This window comes from Anas platyrhynchos, chromosome 9 (assembly GCF_047663525.1).
Source record: "Anas platyrhynchos isolate ZD024472 breed Pekin duck chromosome 9, IASCAAS_PekinDuck_T2T, whole genome shotgun sequence".
Lineage (NCBI taxonomy): Eukaryota > Metazoa > Chordata > Aves > Anseriformes > Anatidae > Anas > Anas platyrhynchos.
The window spans coordinates 17089389-17106156 of NC_092595.1; the positions used below are offsets into that span (position 1 = coordinate 17089389).

Here is a 16768-nt window from a genome sequence, read left to right on the forward strand (position 1 = left end):
ATGGTGTACTGAGCTGCTAATGAATCACCACAACTGTTTTCAGGTGTTCCTAGTCAGTATAACTTGTGTGGGCTCCATTTCAGTTTGTTTTTTTTTTTTTTTTTGGGGGGGGGGGGGTGTCAGGCTTCTGCACCTGGATTTCTGGAAGGATCTAATGATTGCTCTGGTATCATTATTAATTTTTGGTAACTCAAGGACATACTGCTATGGTAAAGCAAAATGTTGGTAGTGGATAGGGTGGTCTTGGAGAGCTGGTGCTCAGGACCTCCTTTAAAGATATTAAAAAGAGGAGTGGGGCCACTTTGTGACCACCTTCCCCATCCTTCTCTTTGAAGGCTTTTCCTTCAGTGTCCCTGGCAACCGGATCTGCAAGCACCCTTAGAGCCCTTTTTCTTTTCTCCTTTGTGGCTACCAAGCGTGTGGGACATCTGTTGCTGCACGCTTTTCCTCTCACATGCATCTGTGGTGATGACTTCAGTCACAAAGTCACCCTGCGCTGGGGAAAGGGTGGAGCCACACCGCTTCACTCGCTCCTTGTGCCTGCGAGCAGTCCCTTCGCCTCCTGCCTGTCGCCTCAGCCCGCGCGGGGCTGCTCGCGGGAGCTCTCCCCTGCCTCAGGCTCCACGCAGCGGGTTCGTGAGGCGCCCGGCAGCGGCCGCCCTGTGGCAGCGGGAGGGCGCGGGCCGGGCCGGCCGCCAGGGGGCCGTGCGGGGCCGTTCCGTGCCGCTGGGGCCGCCCCGCGCCGCTCGGGGCCGTGAGGCGGCTGCAGCGCGCGGCGCGGGGCGGGAGGGGGCGCCGGGCGCGGCGCAGCATGGCGGCGGCGGGCACCGCGCAGCCACGGGCCGGGCCGGCCGCCGCCGGCGCCGCGGCGGACGAGTCGTCGGACAGCGAGCCCGAGCAGGAGCCGGGCTCGCCGCAGAAGCTCATCCGCAAGGTCTCCACGTCCGGGCAGATCCGCCAGAAGGTGCGTGAGTGAGGGGCGGCCGGGGGAGCCGCAGGGCCTCGGGCTCCGCGCCGCCTCCGCCTCCCCCGCCCGGCCTGCGCCGCCCCCGGGACCGGCCGGGCCCGGCTCGCCCCCGAGGGCACCGGCCGGGGACCCCTCCCCACCTCTCCCCCAGCCCCAACCGCCCCTCGGGGACTCGCCCGCCGCCCACCCCCTCCCCGCCCTCTGGGACCGGCTCGGGCCCCCTCAGCCCGAAGCTCCGGCCCCGAGGCGCCCCCGCCGCGAACCCCCCGCAGGTGCCGCCGCGGCTGCCCCTCAAGTGCCCTTCAGGGCCCGCCGGCGACCCCCGCCCCGGCCCAGGGCTCGGGAGGGGAGGGGAGGGGAGGGAGCTGCCTGCCCCGTCCTGTCCCGTCCCAATGGGGGCCGCACCTCGCCCCCGTCCCCTCGCAGCTCCCCGCCGTGAGCCCTCGCTGCACACAGGGCCGAGAGCGGCCCCCTCCGAGCTGCCCCCTCAGGGCCGCCCCGCTACCCGAGGCTCGACCCCCCAGGACGGTCCCTGCCCACCCCCTGAGGCCGCAGCTCCCTTCTCCCCCTGCATCCTCGCCTTCGTGCCTTCCTCGAGGGCCTGTGCCCCGGCTCATCTCCCTGTCACGCCGTGCCCTCCTCCGCTGGCCCTTTCCCAAGCCCCTCGCCCTGTGGGCAGGTGGGAGCCCATCACCTCCACCCCATTCCCAGCCCTGCCCCAAGCCGTGCGGCTGCTGCCGGCATCCCCTGCGTGCCTCCCGCAGCATCTGCCCCTTGCTGTCCTGGTCTCGTCCCAGACCTCCCCATCTGCTCCTCTGCTATTGTTCCCTTCTGTAGCGGTGCTGTGTAGCCTCCCGTCTGGTCAGGCACTGGTCTCGTGGCTGGTTAGCCTTTGTTCCCAGCTCTCTCTACCTCGCTTCACCTCCCTGGTCTGGCAGCAGTCATGTCTGCACTGATTCCCCCAGAGCGTTTTTCCCTTAGGCTGGTTGTGGAGCAGTAGGGCCGTTTTTAGGGATAGTGACGGTATTTTGCTCCCCAGGAGGAGCTGTAGTTGTAGTTCCTCTGTATTGTTACTGTAAGAGAAAACGTGAAGATTTCCTTCAGTCTTAGGCTAGGAAACACCCACAGGGAGTTGCCCTCTTCTGTACTATTTTTACTATAGCTGCATGATTTTTCTCTGTAGTGGTGAAAGTCCCGTGTAACCCTTGGATTGTCGTGTGATGTGCTTCTGCTTGGAAATGCCGGGCTCATTATTCTTCTGCCATCGCATTGCTGTTGTCCCTGGGGTATGGGCAGGCACAGTTGCTGCTGTGGGGATGCCCGGTGCTGACGATGCTTATCTATTTTCTGCTGCAAAGGAGAGCAAATGTCTGTGCGTGGTGCAGAGCCTGAAGCATTATTCACAGGGATCTTTTTCTGCTTGGTAGTTTGCCTTACTTCTGAACACACACACGTTGCCGTTCTGCTCACTGTCGTTTTGCTACACTGGTCCCAGTTCCCCCCCGCAGCCAAGCGCAGTCAGACCCGAGGCCCGTTGGCTCGCTTCATCATGCGTGGCCGAGCTGCTTCCTCTGTCTGCCGAGCACGCTGACCCTGCCATTCCCTCCTTCTTTTCCGACACCGGGCAGGTGGGACGGTTCCTTCAGCCACAACAGCGAACGGTGCCGCTCTCTGAGCGGGGTGATGCTGGATGCTAGATCTCAGACCTGCTGCAGGTGGCCTGAGCTGGTCTGTTCATCGGCTGTGGAAAGAGAAGCCTTTTGTGGTCATCTCCTGCATGATGGGGGTGCTGAACAGCAGAAATTTGTCCTGCAGGAGAGTGGATGAGCTTTGTGATTTCTTGCTACCACTGGGGGCAGGGGTCTTGTGCATGCAAGGAGGAAGGATGCTAGGGTCTGACTTTGATACTTCTGTGGTGGTGTCTGTGATAAGAACAAGGGCAATGCCTTCCTTGGTGCTGGTGTGGGACTTCCAGCTGATGGCAGGATGTTAAAGATGGGAAGGTAAAAGGTGCACTGAATTTTACTTTTGTTTGAATAAAGCCGAACACGTCCGCGTGTTCCTACTTAATCATTTGCCCTGTTTTACATCACTTCCTGCGTCAGCATGGCTGGAAAAAGCCTAAACCAGCCACTTGTATTACGTGAACATAAACATGTTAAGAACGAGGATTATAAACAGATATTGTCCACAGCTATTAAGCCTCCCATGTGTTAATCTGCAGAAGACTTCAACTAAACAGTGTCAAATTTTGTAAGTCAGCCCAGGTATTGTGATACCGAGGATTGATTGCTTCTGTTGCTTTTCGATGTCCTTATATTTCACCGTCATCTTTCCTGCATGCTGCTGTATGTGTGCTTTTCCTTGCCCCGAGGGCAGGGAGCAAAGACATCTTTGTGACTACTCATTGTTCTGACGAGGAGGCTTTGAGGATGTTGCTTCCTCTGTGAAGCAGACCTGAGTTTTAATTAGTCTGTTGAATGACGGAGAGCAGGCTGCAGTAAGCTGTAGGAGCTGTTGGACAGGTCCATCAGAGTGACAGTAAGAGATGCAGGAAGACTTTTACCGTGCCCCAAGGCTGTAAATCTCATCTAACCACATCTTTTGCTGCAGTTAGCACGAGATTGTGCCTGTAAGTACAGTTAAATCACAACAGAAGCTTGCTGTTAAGGCAGCTTGGGTGTGAAGCCTGCTGTAGCTGTGGAGCTCCTCCGAATTTACTTGTTTGTCAGAGTCAGTTGCGAGCACTTTGATGGTGTCTTTTGCTTCTTCTGGTTCTTGTACCTTGGGCTCTCCCAAGAGAAGCTGTAAAATGAAAGTGCTCACAGGACCAGCAAACCTCAGTGGACTTGCTTCTGGGCCTGCGGGTTGCCTGGCTGTGCTCTGCTGAAACACTCTGGGGTGGTAACACTGCGGGGCACACAGAGCTGCTTGGATTTGTGGCTACTCGGACTTCAGTGTGCAGGGCCTGGAGACAAACCACAGCTTGGATGTGTGCAACTGAAAACTCTGCCCCTTGCGAGGATACGGGGCAGGGGGAGTGGAAAGCCGAGTGTCTGGAAAGTTGAGTACTGTGTATTAACGTAGTTATTTATTTTTAGCTAGAAGGAGTTTTAGAGGAAGAGAAGAAGATAGGCAGAGAAGTGCGTTTAGCAGTCTCTCGATGATTGTTATTCAGGGGACAGACAAAGCACTAGCGTGATAAGGTACAGCTTGTAGTGTAATGCTGCTGTCTGGGCTGGCAGAGCAGCAGGCTGCACAGACTGCTCGATCAGCCATTTTGAGACCTGTCGGACCTGTACCAGCATCGGGCTGCACAGAACACCGCTTGGAGCCCCTCTCCTGGTCTCAGGCTTGTATTGGTGCAGCCAAAGAAATGGTTGGTCGACTAAGATAAAGTGTTTTTGATCGGATGGGACTTAGGAAAGAGCCAAAATAAAACAGAGGAGGACAATACGTGAGGTGAGGTGACAGCAGGAGCCCAGGTCCCACCTTCTGAGCAGCACTGGGGACTCGACTGAGTGGTAATAACACCGGCTCAGTCCTGACCTGCTGTGGGCGAAGGCAAAGTGACATCAAAAGTGGTCCTGGGAGCTGAAGGTGTGAAGCAGAGGAGCGCCGCACATTCTGTGGGCACCGGCAATGAAGTGCTCTTCCTCCTTTCCACTTGCCCTTTCATTGGAAGCGTCGCATTACAGAGCTCGGAAAGCAGGAGGAGAGATGAACAGGTCGTCCTCGTTTCATTCATTAGCTGGGTGTAATTCCCAGCGGGCCCCTGTTGGTGTGGTGAGGTTTCAGTTTGTTTATCAGGCAGGATTTCAGCCATGCCCTTGGGTGGCATCAGGAGGAGGCCTTGTTTAGACTATGGGTCTAACTTCTGTTTGCTTGAGGAGCAATTTTCTGTAGCTTTTCAGATTTATACCCATTCATCGTTACCTTGAACTTTTTAAGACAGATTTGCAGTATGTATTTCAACAGACTCGCAAACAGAGCGAGCAGCGCTCTGCGCTTGGATATTGGAGCTGTCTAGCTCCCGTAGCAGAGAGATGTCAGCTTAATTTATGCTATGAAAAGCAGGATAAATTACCTGGTACGAAGCTTTCAGCTGCTGTGAACAGGCTTTGTGCAGTAGCTGAGTTTTTGATGTCGATGCTGTGTCGCAGCCCATGGTATAGATGGACTTTGGTGCTGCGGGAGGTTGGGATTCTCTTTCTGATGACTAGCGTTGAGGTCTAGGAGCCCCCCCCCAAATGTACAAGCAAGGAAAAACAAGAGGAAGCAAAATGTTTCTCCACATCTTTGTGCAAGCTCCCACAGCAGCCCAAACTGAGTTCTCCAACATATGGCAGGCAGCAGAAGCAAATGAAGAAAGCTCATTTTATTTCTCCATGTATTGGCTAATAGATAAAAACGTCCTTTTTTATAGGTAAAGAATTGTTATTTTGATTTCTGGAGGGCAAATGGTCTAAGATTTTCTCAGAAAAGATGAATATAAGGAAAACGAACAGTTTGTTAGCTTGATACAAGTATTAAAATCCGTATTAAGATGAGAAACAGTGCATTTCAATAAAGAGACACTGTAAAAGTGTCACAAATAAGGAGGGAATTTTCAGGAAATTATGGTTTAATTCACATTCAGTCTGTGGCACCCTCTGCTAAAACATATTAAAATGTCTGATTTCGCTATGTTGTCTTCTAACAGGGTGTCTAGAAGAGGGCATTTCACATTTATGGCTTCATTTATGGCTTCACATGCCGTAAATTGTGCTGGTTCATGCTTTAGTTCTGGTCAAAAGTGGGAACTCCTCACTTAAAAGAGAGGCAGTTGCTGCAAAGTTCTTGTGGTTGAATCCAAAGCGAACTTCTTGAACACAGGCTTAAAGCTGTGAATTTCCCTGGATTAACACCACAGACAGACTTGTTCCTTCTCTGAACGCTGAGGACAAAGACAGGATTTCAGGCTGTGTTACCCTGCTGCAGGAACGTTTTTGCCTTTTAAACAACGTTATGTTTTGCATGCTCTTCAGACTCATCTGTTCTGACAAAATTTGGGAAGCCTCCCAGTGCTGCGTTACCATTGGTGTACTGCGTGTTTGCCTCGCTGCTGGAGATTTTTGGATGCTATGTGAAAGCAACAGCTGTTACTTCCTTTTAAAAAAAAAAAAAAAAGAAAAACACAAAACAAAACAAAGCACAAAACCACACACACTTGCAGCTTTTCTCCTTCTAACTATAGTTCTGGTTCCAGGAACTAAAGAGCTAACATCAAACTTTTGCACGTTTTGAGAACATAGATTTACCGAGGCCGCATTGCCAAGAAGTACAATGTGAGGCTGGTGACTGTTCTTTCAAAAAAAAATTAGAGACAAAATAAAAGAAGTATTATTTTTTTTTGAAACAAAACTAAATCACCTGTTTAGAGTACTTCACTTGCCCCAAACCTATTGTAACCAAAAAATATTTTTTTATATTTTACTTTGGAAGAGTACTGGATTATGAATGAAAATTGTGAAATGCTTATCTGCAGTTTCCCTGATAAGAAAAGTCAGTATAGCATCTACAACACTGTAAAATTCGTATTTTACCTTCTTAAAATATGAATCTGATGGTTATTGTTTCTAAAGCAGCAGATGTACCTTCCTTTTTTTAAAGGAAAACAGAAGTGAGGTGACAGGTTTTTGTATTCTCCATTTCCCTGAGAGTTTAAGATGTATGCTGGAGATTGTCACAGCAGCATCAGAACTTTTCAGAGCAAAATACCATTTGAGGAGAAAACCTCTTCAGCTTGGAATATGTTTTTTCAAGGTTTCAAAGTCCCAAACCTTTATTGAAATGGATTCGACTTAACTCTTCCACTCCAAGTGGTCATTGCTTTTCGTTTCCCTGAAGATCTGTGTAGGTGCCCCTTAATGCAAGGAGGTGCTTCTGCTTGGCTCCACAGCCCTGCGGGACAGCTACCCGGGGACAGGTCGGCTTGGGGCTGATGAACAGAGGCAGCAGCAGCAGTCCTCGCCCCCAGTTGCCATCTCCCGTGCTCCCTTCTCACGTCAGGCATTCCTGAAAGTGAGGAGCATGTTGCGGGGACCACAGCTCACTGCCCTCCTGCCATGGAGGAACGAGGCGGCGTGCCAGGCTGCAAGCTGGCTGCTGGGTTAGGTGATCAATCAGTATGCGAGTAGTCCCTCTGGTTTTAGGGGGAAATCTTATTTACTCTCAGTCTCTCTGCTAAATCGGGAAGTTTTGCATCTGCTGCCTATTTTGATGTTGTGGTTTGCTTTTTTTTTTTGCAAGAGGAAACACCGTGTTGATTACATAACGTTCGTATCGCACACGTTGTGTTCGAGTCTCAAACGGTGGGATAATTTTAGCCTTGCAGTATCCTGGCTGGGAGAGGCGATACCACCTCTGCTTCCTACACGCAGTGCTGAGATGCATCCGTCCTGCGTGAGATGCAGGCATCGCCCGGGGTGTCTCCAGGGGAGCTGGGAACTCGGGCAGGTGCTGCAGCACCAGGGCAGCCTCCTGACCCCCGGGCCAGCCTTCTCGGCTGCTTCTTGCCAGAAGCACAGCAGATAACCCAGGAGGGATGTGTTGCCTGCTTTACAAACTGCTCTCCTCTGAGGCAGGTCACAGCACTCTCTGATGGTGCAGCTCTGTTGCTGAGGTTTTATTAAAAAGCAGCATTCTGGGAGCTCGTGCCAGAGCCTTCTGTTCTGTTTCGCTCAAAGTTAACAAAACGGTGTTCCCAGGGCTGTGCTAATCTCCCCTGTTGTTGCTGGTGATGATCGAGATGTCTTGGCATGGTCCGAGGTATTTGCAGGACATTAAAACAGGGAAAATGGAAAAATAAATTAAAAACTTTGGAGTATCCTTTAAAAACTATGTTAAATGGATGAGGAAAAAAAAACTTAAAAGCATAGGTTGTTTAATACATAAATATGGAAAATCTGATAACGACGATTGTTACAGATGAGATAAAAATAAATTCTAGGATACCTTAAGTATTAATTAAATGGCCAAAGGCCAAAAGCTGCTTTCTGCTTGCAGCAGTGTAATCCCATGGAATACCAGTCGGAGTAAAAGGAGCAGGATTTGGCCCCACTTCTACCAGCTGCTACCAAATAAGGCTCCTCGCAGGATTCAGTAGCAGAGCTGATGGCAATCCAGACCCAGCGGGAGGAAGCCCTGTTGTTCTCCGAGCCTCCTTGACACCAGGGGAGGGGGTTCAGTTTCCCTCCTCAAGGTGCGACTTTCACTTTGCCGTGTCCCGAGGTTCCCATACCGGTACTTTCTGCTGGCTTTTCCTTCCTACTTGGCCGGGCTCTCCATGACATTTAGCAGGATGGGAAGGATGGGATGGTTATGAGCGTGAGGATGAGATCCCCAGCTGTATTCTGGATGTGCCTTCCCTGACGTTCGCTATTGTACTAGCTGCGAGCGCGCCTTCCCTGCCCGATACTGCTTTACCAGATGGCCCTGACATGCCGCGATGGTAAGTGCCCAGCTCCTTCTGCCTGGCGGTGAAGCGGATGGGAGGGCTGAGACGGTCGGCAGGGCTTTGGGGTAAGAATTTGGCTCTGCGGGATCAAGAGCGTTAAGCAAGCTCTGGCTGTAGCGCTGGAGGGCTCCTCTGTGCTGGGTGCAGCACCGTGGCTCGGCAAGGGGTTGCTCTGCTTCCAGTGCTGCTTCCAGCGCTGCTGGCTCTTGCCTCTCAGCTGCAGAGCAGTGTGCTGCGGCGTTGGGAGTGGGGATTTGGTGGTGCTGGGGTGGGGCCGTGGGACAGGCGGCTGCCGGAGCTGGGGGTTTCCCAGCAGGTGATGTGTTGCAGAGCTTTCTGCGTGTATGGGGAGAACATGGCTTGGTTAAGCTGGTGCTCTAAGGAAGGGATGTAGGCGTGCACGTGTAATTAAAATGATAGAAAAAATAGCAGATTGCTTTTTCATGTTTGCCTTGAAATGTCTGAAGTTCATGTTTAATTAGTGCCCTTTAAAATTTTTAATTCGCTCCAAGGTTTTCAGGTAACTTTTAAACCATTGCTTTTTTGGCTTTGATTATCTCTAGATGGATTTGAACCATTCTCTTTCATCGGTGTTTTAGTGTGCTGGGGTGACTTGAGCTCCATGCTCAGCTCCCCTCTTTGATAAATGTGTTTGGGAAGGATGCCTGGAGCCTACGGAAAGCACACTGAGGGCTTATGCCGGTAGCGTGCCAGGAGTTGTCCAGCTACGAACTCGTCCTGAATCAGAGAGTGCTGGGGTGCTCTTCGTTCCACGCTCTGGGTTGCTGACCAGATCATTCATCTATTTTAAGTGCTTCGCTTGGAGCTCTGTAACCCAGCTACTTTCACCAGGGAGCTGCGTGCTGATATGCTGCTATGTTGTATTTCCTTTCCCATATATGTGCAACCTTTCTGCCTGCTTTCGGAGTTGGTTTTCTGTGCTAATTTTTTCACTCTGCGAGTGCTCGCCCCTTCTAGGAGAAAATCATCAACATCAGCAGCAGCGAATGTGGTATTGAACAGAAGCTGGTTCCGAGACCTATTCCTTGTTTATCAGCCACAGCATTCGCTGACAAAGAACGAGGTGCTTGAACCTTTTATTTATCCATTCTGAGGCTGATTCTAGCTGCAGCCCAATTGGTACAAACTCCTGTTTTTTGCTGGCAATGCTGAGAATAAGTTTGTGCTTCCTGTGTCACAGTACCGTGCCTCCACTTTTGGCAGAGCGCTGCAGGTGGCTCTGGGTCCCTCTGGGGCTGTGCTGCAGCTGCCTGCCGAGCTCCCCAGCTCTGCCAGCACGGCCAAGGCACGGCAGGGAAGATGATTGCCAGGGGAGGTTGCACTGAGCCCTGTGCTGCAGCCTGCCACGGGTGCTCCCTGGTTCGTAAAACACAGGTTATGAAAATGAAGCATACATAGGGGATGGCCAGCGGCAGCACAGGCTGTACCCCTTCAGTGGAGAGCACGGCTTCTGCTGCTGGCCTGTTGATTCACAGCCCTGGCTTCTCTTCTGGCATTTGATTCCTGTGGTTGACCTCTGATTTTCTTTTCCTTTTTCCCCTCTTCTGAAGTCCTTTTGTTGCAGTGAGCTCACATAATGTCTTGTCCTTTTTGTACCAGTGGCAGAAATCGCAGTGTGTTTTTTGCTTTTGCGAGAGCCGAGTGCGTTACATGTGGAGCTCGCAAACAGGACCAAGTAACCCATAAGTTGCTCGTGCTCCACTGTAGGTCTGTACAACTCTCTGTGTGTCCCATACTTAGCATTGCTTTACTGATCCACATTTCCCCCCTCTAAGCTTCCTGGAGTTAATTTCCAGGGTGTGACCACTGTCTGGTGGAAGGATGTTGCTCTCGGATTAGCTTGTTAACCCCTAGCCTTTTGACCTCTCGTGTCTTATTCTGCAGGGTTGGTTAGATTTATTCCTGTAGGTTCTTTGTCAGATTTTCTGTATTTCATTGGTTTTGTAATTTATCTGCATTAGTTCTGTATTTATGACCACAGAGCTTTTATAGAAGCAGCTACTAAAACTGTTTTACTCAAAGCAAGGTGCAGCACTCCAAATCCCTACCTCCCTTAGCTTGCCAAGGGTATCTTGCCGTGTTTATGGGGTGACTGCAGCTGCTCCCATCTCCTTTGCCACTGCTCGCACAGAGTCAGTGGCTGGACAGGGTTGCTTGGTCCCCAGGGATCATCCACCCTCACCCTTACAAAAATTCCTAAACAAGGTACGTAAAGACAGCCTGTCAGTTCTGCATCTGCATTTTTATTTTGCTCTCTTCTTCTCCGTGCAATTAGTTCTTTCTTTGGTTATTTATTTGTTGTTTGGCATCAGCAGCCTGTTCGAAGTTTTATAGTACGTACAAATAAAAACAGTCTGTGCCCTGAAGTTTTTACATTCTGGAGACACATGGAAAACAGAGAAATCCAGATGTTGAGACTTTGGTATATAGGATTCTTTAGTTGCTGTTTAGATAGCTTCGAATCCTTGTGTTTTCAACTTTTGTGCAGTTCTTTCCTGCAAAGCACTGGAAAGAAATACCACCGGAGCAAAATTCTTGTTTCAAATGCGCTGCCCTGAGTGCCTGTCCCTAAGAATATGTCATGATCTCAGCTGTAAAATAGGTTGCATTGTTCTTCGCCCTCCGTATCGAATGCAGTTGACGCCTCCCCGTGCCACAGGACACTTGCCAATCTGACAGCTGGGTACAGCTGCTGGTTGCCCTCAGCCTGGCTCGCGAGGTCGAGGGTTCTCGATTAGGAATTTGGGCGCATCAAAGGCCCTGCTCCCAAAGGGGGCCAGAGACCGAGGCCTCGCAAAAGGATGGGCTGCCCCTGCGCCTGGCGTCATGGGTTGTGCCGCACGCGGGAGGAACAGGAACGCGCGCCGAGCAGAGCCGAACCGCGGTGCCATCGTTCCTTTCAGTAGAGTCAGCCACGTTATCGGCGTAAAAAGCATTTCATCTCTCGTCTCTGATGTGGCTTAGCGGATGCAGAGCCACCTCAGGCAAGCAGTGCTACAAGAAACACGGCCGCGTCTCGTAGCTTGGTGTGCGGCTGCTGCTGGTCGCTCGGTTCCGTGCTCTTGGTGGTGGGATCGCCCTGAGGGGAAGTCAAGCCCTGGAGGCGTTTGACACCATTCCCACCGAGGCCAGTGGCAAAACTTTGGTGTCGTCACTCCAGGATTAGGCCTACACGCTGCACCCGTTTGGACAGGAGAAAGGTGAGGAGGTATTATTTACCTTCCGAAATGCCAAGCTTTACATGGCGAGGAGTGGTAGCAGGGGGAGGGTTGTGTATGCTCATGGTGAACTGATTTTTTTTCTGCAGGAAGTCACTTTTCTTCAAGGCCAAAGATAAAAGATGATGAAATGCTAGAAATGTCTTAGGCCCTGCCTTTCAGCTGTCGAGTCGTGCTCTTTGCAGAGATGCTTAAGGCTCTGCTTTGTGCATTGTTGCTTTAAACTGTCAGTTTGTTCAGCAACCTTTTTTTGTATTGTCTTGTCATAGGAGAAATGGGGGTCACTGCAACCAGCAGCACATCCCTGTGGGCTTGATTCAAGATACGTTATTTTTTTCATGGTGCTGTCTGCCTGTGGAATGCCACGCCACGGGACACATGCTGGAGAGAGGCACAGCTGGACAGAAAGCAGCCTGGGTAGATCCTTCCCAAGCAGTACTTGTGTTTATCCCCAGTAGGATGCACCTAATCAGACCTCACCGTGCTTCAGGGCAGCAGCTTTTCCCATGGGATCCAACTAAAATGGGCACTAAAAATGGCTTCGACTCTTTATTTTTTTCCTGTGCGGGAGAAGTAATTCCACATTTGTCTTGGTGAGCAGCACGGTTAGTAACCTGGTCAGAGCAGATCTTCGATTAAGCATGCTGCAGAGAGGCTGCTGAGCAGAAATCCCTGTTCGGCTCCCCCTTTTACTTCGTTCTGTCACTCTGCTGTCAGGTCCTTCCCCAGTTAATTTCCTTCAGCTGCATTCCTCCGCAAGTAGCAAGTCCTTTGGCTGTAAAATTAAAATAGAGGAGGGGAAAGGCAGCAATGTCTGAATCATTTTATAAAGTCATCTTGATCTTATCTCCAGCCCTTTCCGCCCAAACCCACCAAACTCTTTTCGTGAGCGGCGTGCCTATAAATAGAACGGCCGCTCTCGTGCAGAGATGGGCAGCTCTGAAGCAGAGCCTTGTTTTTGCTGAGCAGTGCGTGCGTACGAGAGCGCGAGAGCTCGCTCCTCACTGCCCTTTCGCGTCGGAGTTGGGGAGCCATGAGGTTTGCTATAGATAGAGGCTGGCGAGTGACATAAGCTGCCGCTTAGGGAGGGGCGAGGTGACCTCTGGGATCGTCGCCTTTTGGGTTAAAAAAAGGCAAGAAAGGAAAAAAAAAAAAAAAGGGTGCTGTTTAAAAGAGGCATGGAGGACTGCACGCCCTGTGCAGAGGTGAGTGAGCCCCGCTGAGCTGCAGGGAGCCGAGCATGGCAGGCGGGAGCTGTGGGGAGGCACTGCAAGACAGCCTGGGGAGCGCGCGGCTCCGGCTGGCCCCGGGTTAAGTTCTCTGAAGAAGCAGAGCAGCAGAGGCCTGCCATCTCCTGCGAATTGCTATTTTTTGATCAGACTCTTGGCCGGCTGGGTGTCTGTGGGCTTCGCAGCCTGGGAGTCTTCCCCAGGAATTTTTCAGTTCTTTTCTGACTTCAGTTCAGGACTTCTTAGGATTCAGTAGCTACTTTCTCCATCTCCTCTTGTAATTGTGTGTGGTTTTTGTCCAACGAATGCACAGAGATCCCTCCGTGTTTCTGTTTTAATCTGAAAAATCTCTTGCCACTGCTCCATTTCCTTCCCTGTAGTGTCAGGCTAAAGAGAGCTGCAGAAACGTGTGATTCCTTTAGCCAGGTAAGTCAGATGCTGTTGCTTTATCTGTCGCTTTGAGGCGCAGGTGCTGGAGGCTGAAGTAACCCAGCAGACAGTGTGTGTTCTTGTAGGGCTCCGCAGAGCTGGGCAGTGCTGTTTGCTCCACTTGGAGCTGGGAGATGGAGACACACAGAGGGCAAACGATGCTTTTGGGATCCTGTAAAAAGCCCACAGCAGAGTAGGGGTGAGGGGACCTTTCCCAGTTCCTTCAGCGCTGGCCTAGCCTGCAGGGTCGCTTCGGCAAGGGCTGCTGTGGGGTCTGTGTCTGAGCTCTGTTCTCTCATCTGCTGAAGCTTCGGAGGAAGATCATGGCTGAGTTTCGGATTCTTTGCATGGTAACGCACAGCACCAGCTCCAAGTAAGCCTGACATCTTGTTTCTGGCTATCAGTGCAGTGCATTGAACTTCTGGACACTAAAGCCTCTCCCAGGTGCCTTACGGCTTACAGGGGTGTGCTCCTACAGCCCTGCCCCTGCCATGACGGGGGGACATGGAGCCAAGGTGCCTCTCAGCCACAGCTTCGGGGTGCAGGGAGCTGCCGTGGGGGGTGGTTGTCTTTGTTGTCAGCGTTGTCTCTGGCCGGGTGTTGTCTTTCCCGCTTCGTTCTGCTGAAAACAGAGTGGAACATGGGGATTGCCATTCGAACCGGGCATGCTGGTGTTTGCCTGAGCACCGGCGGGTATTTCTGCCAGTGTGCAGGTGGCTTGGAGAAACAGAGCACTGGGAAGTGGGGAGGCTTGGGGCTCGTTAGCGTGGGAGTGGGCCAGCTCCCAGGCTTCGAGGTCGGTGGTGTTTGCTTTGGAGAAAATTGGGGAGCTCTCAACCTTCTTGTCCAACCCCATGGAGGAAGGTCCGATGCAGCTCCCAAGGCCAGCATCTCCTTTTGGGATCTGGGCGCACGCGGGAGCCCACTCCTCTGCAGCCACTCGTGGGGACAGGCACCGCCGTGGTGCTCCGGCCTCTGAGCTCTCCGGCAGCGTGAGGATGGCTCCGTCTAGCAAGAGAGAAGCAGCGTTGTCAGGCGGATGTTTCTTCTTATAGTCAGCATTTTTTTTCCAAGTGCTTTTTGAGGAAACTTAGGGCTTGGCAAGGGCCAGCGTGTGTGGAAAGTATTAAAATCTGCAGCTGTTTCAAAAAGGAAAGACCCGCATTAGAAATATATATAGCATTTTAAAAGCAAGTTTAGTGCCCTGGAAAGGATTTCTAAAACAATGTAAACCCTTTGGATCAGGAAGAGTATTTATTTTGTGCTCTGTAGTAGCCTGGCAGTGGATGCGTAACGCTGCGCTTGTGAATTAATTGATGCTCATTGGTTGACCTAACTGCCACAAACCTGGGTCATGTGGAGACCTCAAGTATGTTAAAGCTGTGTAATTTTCCTGGCAATGAGACACAGAATAACCTGTCTTACAAGACTGCTGGACCACTTGTTTCCTGCATTTTTAACTGGGTGTTTATCGCGTTGGGCTCTGTCAGCAAGAAGTGGGTTCCTGGGGAGAGAGGGGGGTTTCTCACGGCACCACGCAGCACCATTTGCTGTTCCAAGGCACTACCTTCAGGCAGTAAGACGGGGCTGAACCCTCAGCTCTGACTTCTCTGCTCTCTGTCTTTCTGAGCCTTTGAGATTATTTTGATGTAGCTGTTGGTATTCGAAATCTGTCCTCAGCAAAGGAATCAAATGTATTTGGCGAAGTAGAATGAAGTGCATGTGGATTAAATACATACCCCTATGTATGCATAGTATGTGAGGGAGCATATGGGACTGTGTATGCTGGTATGTCAATCTAGTTATAAAGCAGTAAAAAAAAAAAAAAAAAAGGCAGTGTGCGTAGACAGTTTTGGCACTCCAGCCCTGGGAAATGGCAGCCAGCCAGAGTGTACTGAGGCAGAGCCAAGACTATCTGAAGAATACCAAATGCTGGAGTTGGATATAGCTCCCTCTTCGTTCTAGTTTCCCTCTTCATCCTGTGTGCCTGCAGCTTGTCAGCTCTGTGCCAGGTAGAGGCAGATAATTTTGCAAAGCAGAACTGGAGACGGGGGCAGATATGCTGTGGTGTGAGCGTGCTTGTGATCAAATATCAGTTAAATGAAAGGCAACTGAAATCTGACCTCAGTGAGTTTAACTGGTACGTTCCCCAAGTCTTTGTTAGACTTGGAGATGCTTGTTCAGTCAGAAGTTATTTATTGGGTTTGGTATTGTGATAGCACCGGAGACAAGGATGAAACCCCACCCCAGTGTGGGTTATGCATTGTGATGGTTTAATCTTGATAAGTTCCGCTTGCTTATGTGAATGAAATTGTTAAGCACTTCCAGCAGAGGGCACTAAGATTATTGAGCTCAAATTGCAGTCTTTTGCTCTATGGATATATACTGGGAGAGCATGAAAGATGCCTGGAAGTAAAAGGTGTGCTTCACTCCTCCCCTCTCCTTGTTTTGTAGACCATCATAAAAGAGGGGATGCTGATGAAACAGACCAGCTCCTTCCAGCGCTGGAAGAGACGATATTTTAAGCTGCGAGGACGAACTCTCTACTATGCAAAAACTGCTAAGGTAAGGTCTTGAGAATATTATACCATTCCAAGGGAAGAAGAAAGGCAGTGTTGGACCCTTGGAGGCAGATGGGTGTCTATGAGAAGGCAGCCCTCAGTTCAGAAAGGATCACGTGCTCTGAAAGCACCCATCTTCAGGTTTTGCAGCTGCTAGAAGCTCCCAGTGTTTTGCCTCACACTTTGAAATCCTGTGTTGTTGTGTTGTTGTTTTTTTTTTTAAGAAAAGCATCATGTGGACCTGTGATACTGATTTTCCACCTTTTTTTTTTAATCCCTTGGTACGTTTTATTAGGGAATGGACACTGAATGAATAGAAGCTGAAATAGAAGTGAGAAAATATGAATGAAAAGAAGAAATGGAGGGGAACTTATCACACAACCATAAGGCAGCCATGCATCTGGTTTAGTACGTTGATAGTTCACGAGATATCGTTCTGGCTCCTTTCACAAGAACTAAGCCTAGTGGTTTTTTGTTGCTTTTTTTTTGTTGTTGTTGTTGTTTAAGTAGTTCCTAGTAAAAGTCGAGTCATTGCATTTGCTGACTGAAGACAGGCAAATGTGAGCACCTCTGTTTGGAACTAGACTTCACGTTGCTGGTGCTGAGCCTTTCCTTCAGGTCACAAAAGGCTCTGATGGAGTATGCTAGGCAGACATACAGGCATGTCCCTTTGAATTGTAGAATAGTTTGGGTTGGAAGGGATCTTTAAGGTCACTTAATTCCAACCTCCCTGCCATGGGCAGGGACATTTCCCAGCAGACCGGGTTGCCCAAGGCCTCACCTAACCTGGCCTTGAAGACCTCCAGTGATGGGGCATCCACAACTTCTCTGGGCAGCCTGTGCCA

General features: G+C 50.7%; 1 protein-coding gene across 5 annotated transcripts in view; it reads left to right on the top strand.

The window, feature by feature from the left end:
• Positions 1-762: 762 nt before the first annotated feature.
• Positions 763-16768, top strand: part of DGKD (diacylglycerol kinase delta) — a 62895-nt gene continuing 46889 nt past the window's right edge. For 3 of the 5 annotated variants that reach the window (XR_003499167.3, XM_027464452.3, XM_027464453.3), the window contains exons 1-2: positions 764-964; positions 15817-15927. Coding sequence is in view for 4 of the 5 variants with exons in the window: in XM_027464452.3 (XP_027320253.1) it covers positions 812-964; positions 15817-15927 (264 nt within the window). In the remaining variant the exon portion in view is untranslated. Of the gene's footprint in view, positions 965-12890; positions 12910-15816; positions 15928-16768 lie in introns of those variants that run through there. The other 2 variants (XM_027464454.3, XM_005029781.6) reach the window with 2 other exon arrangements.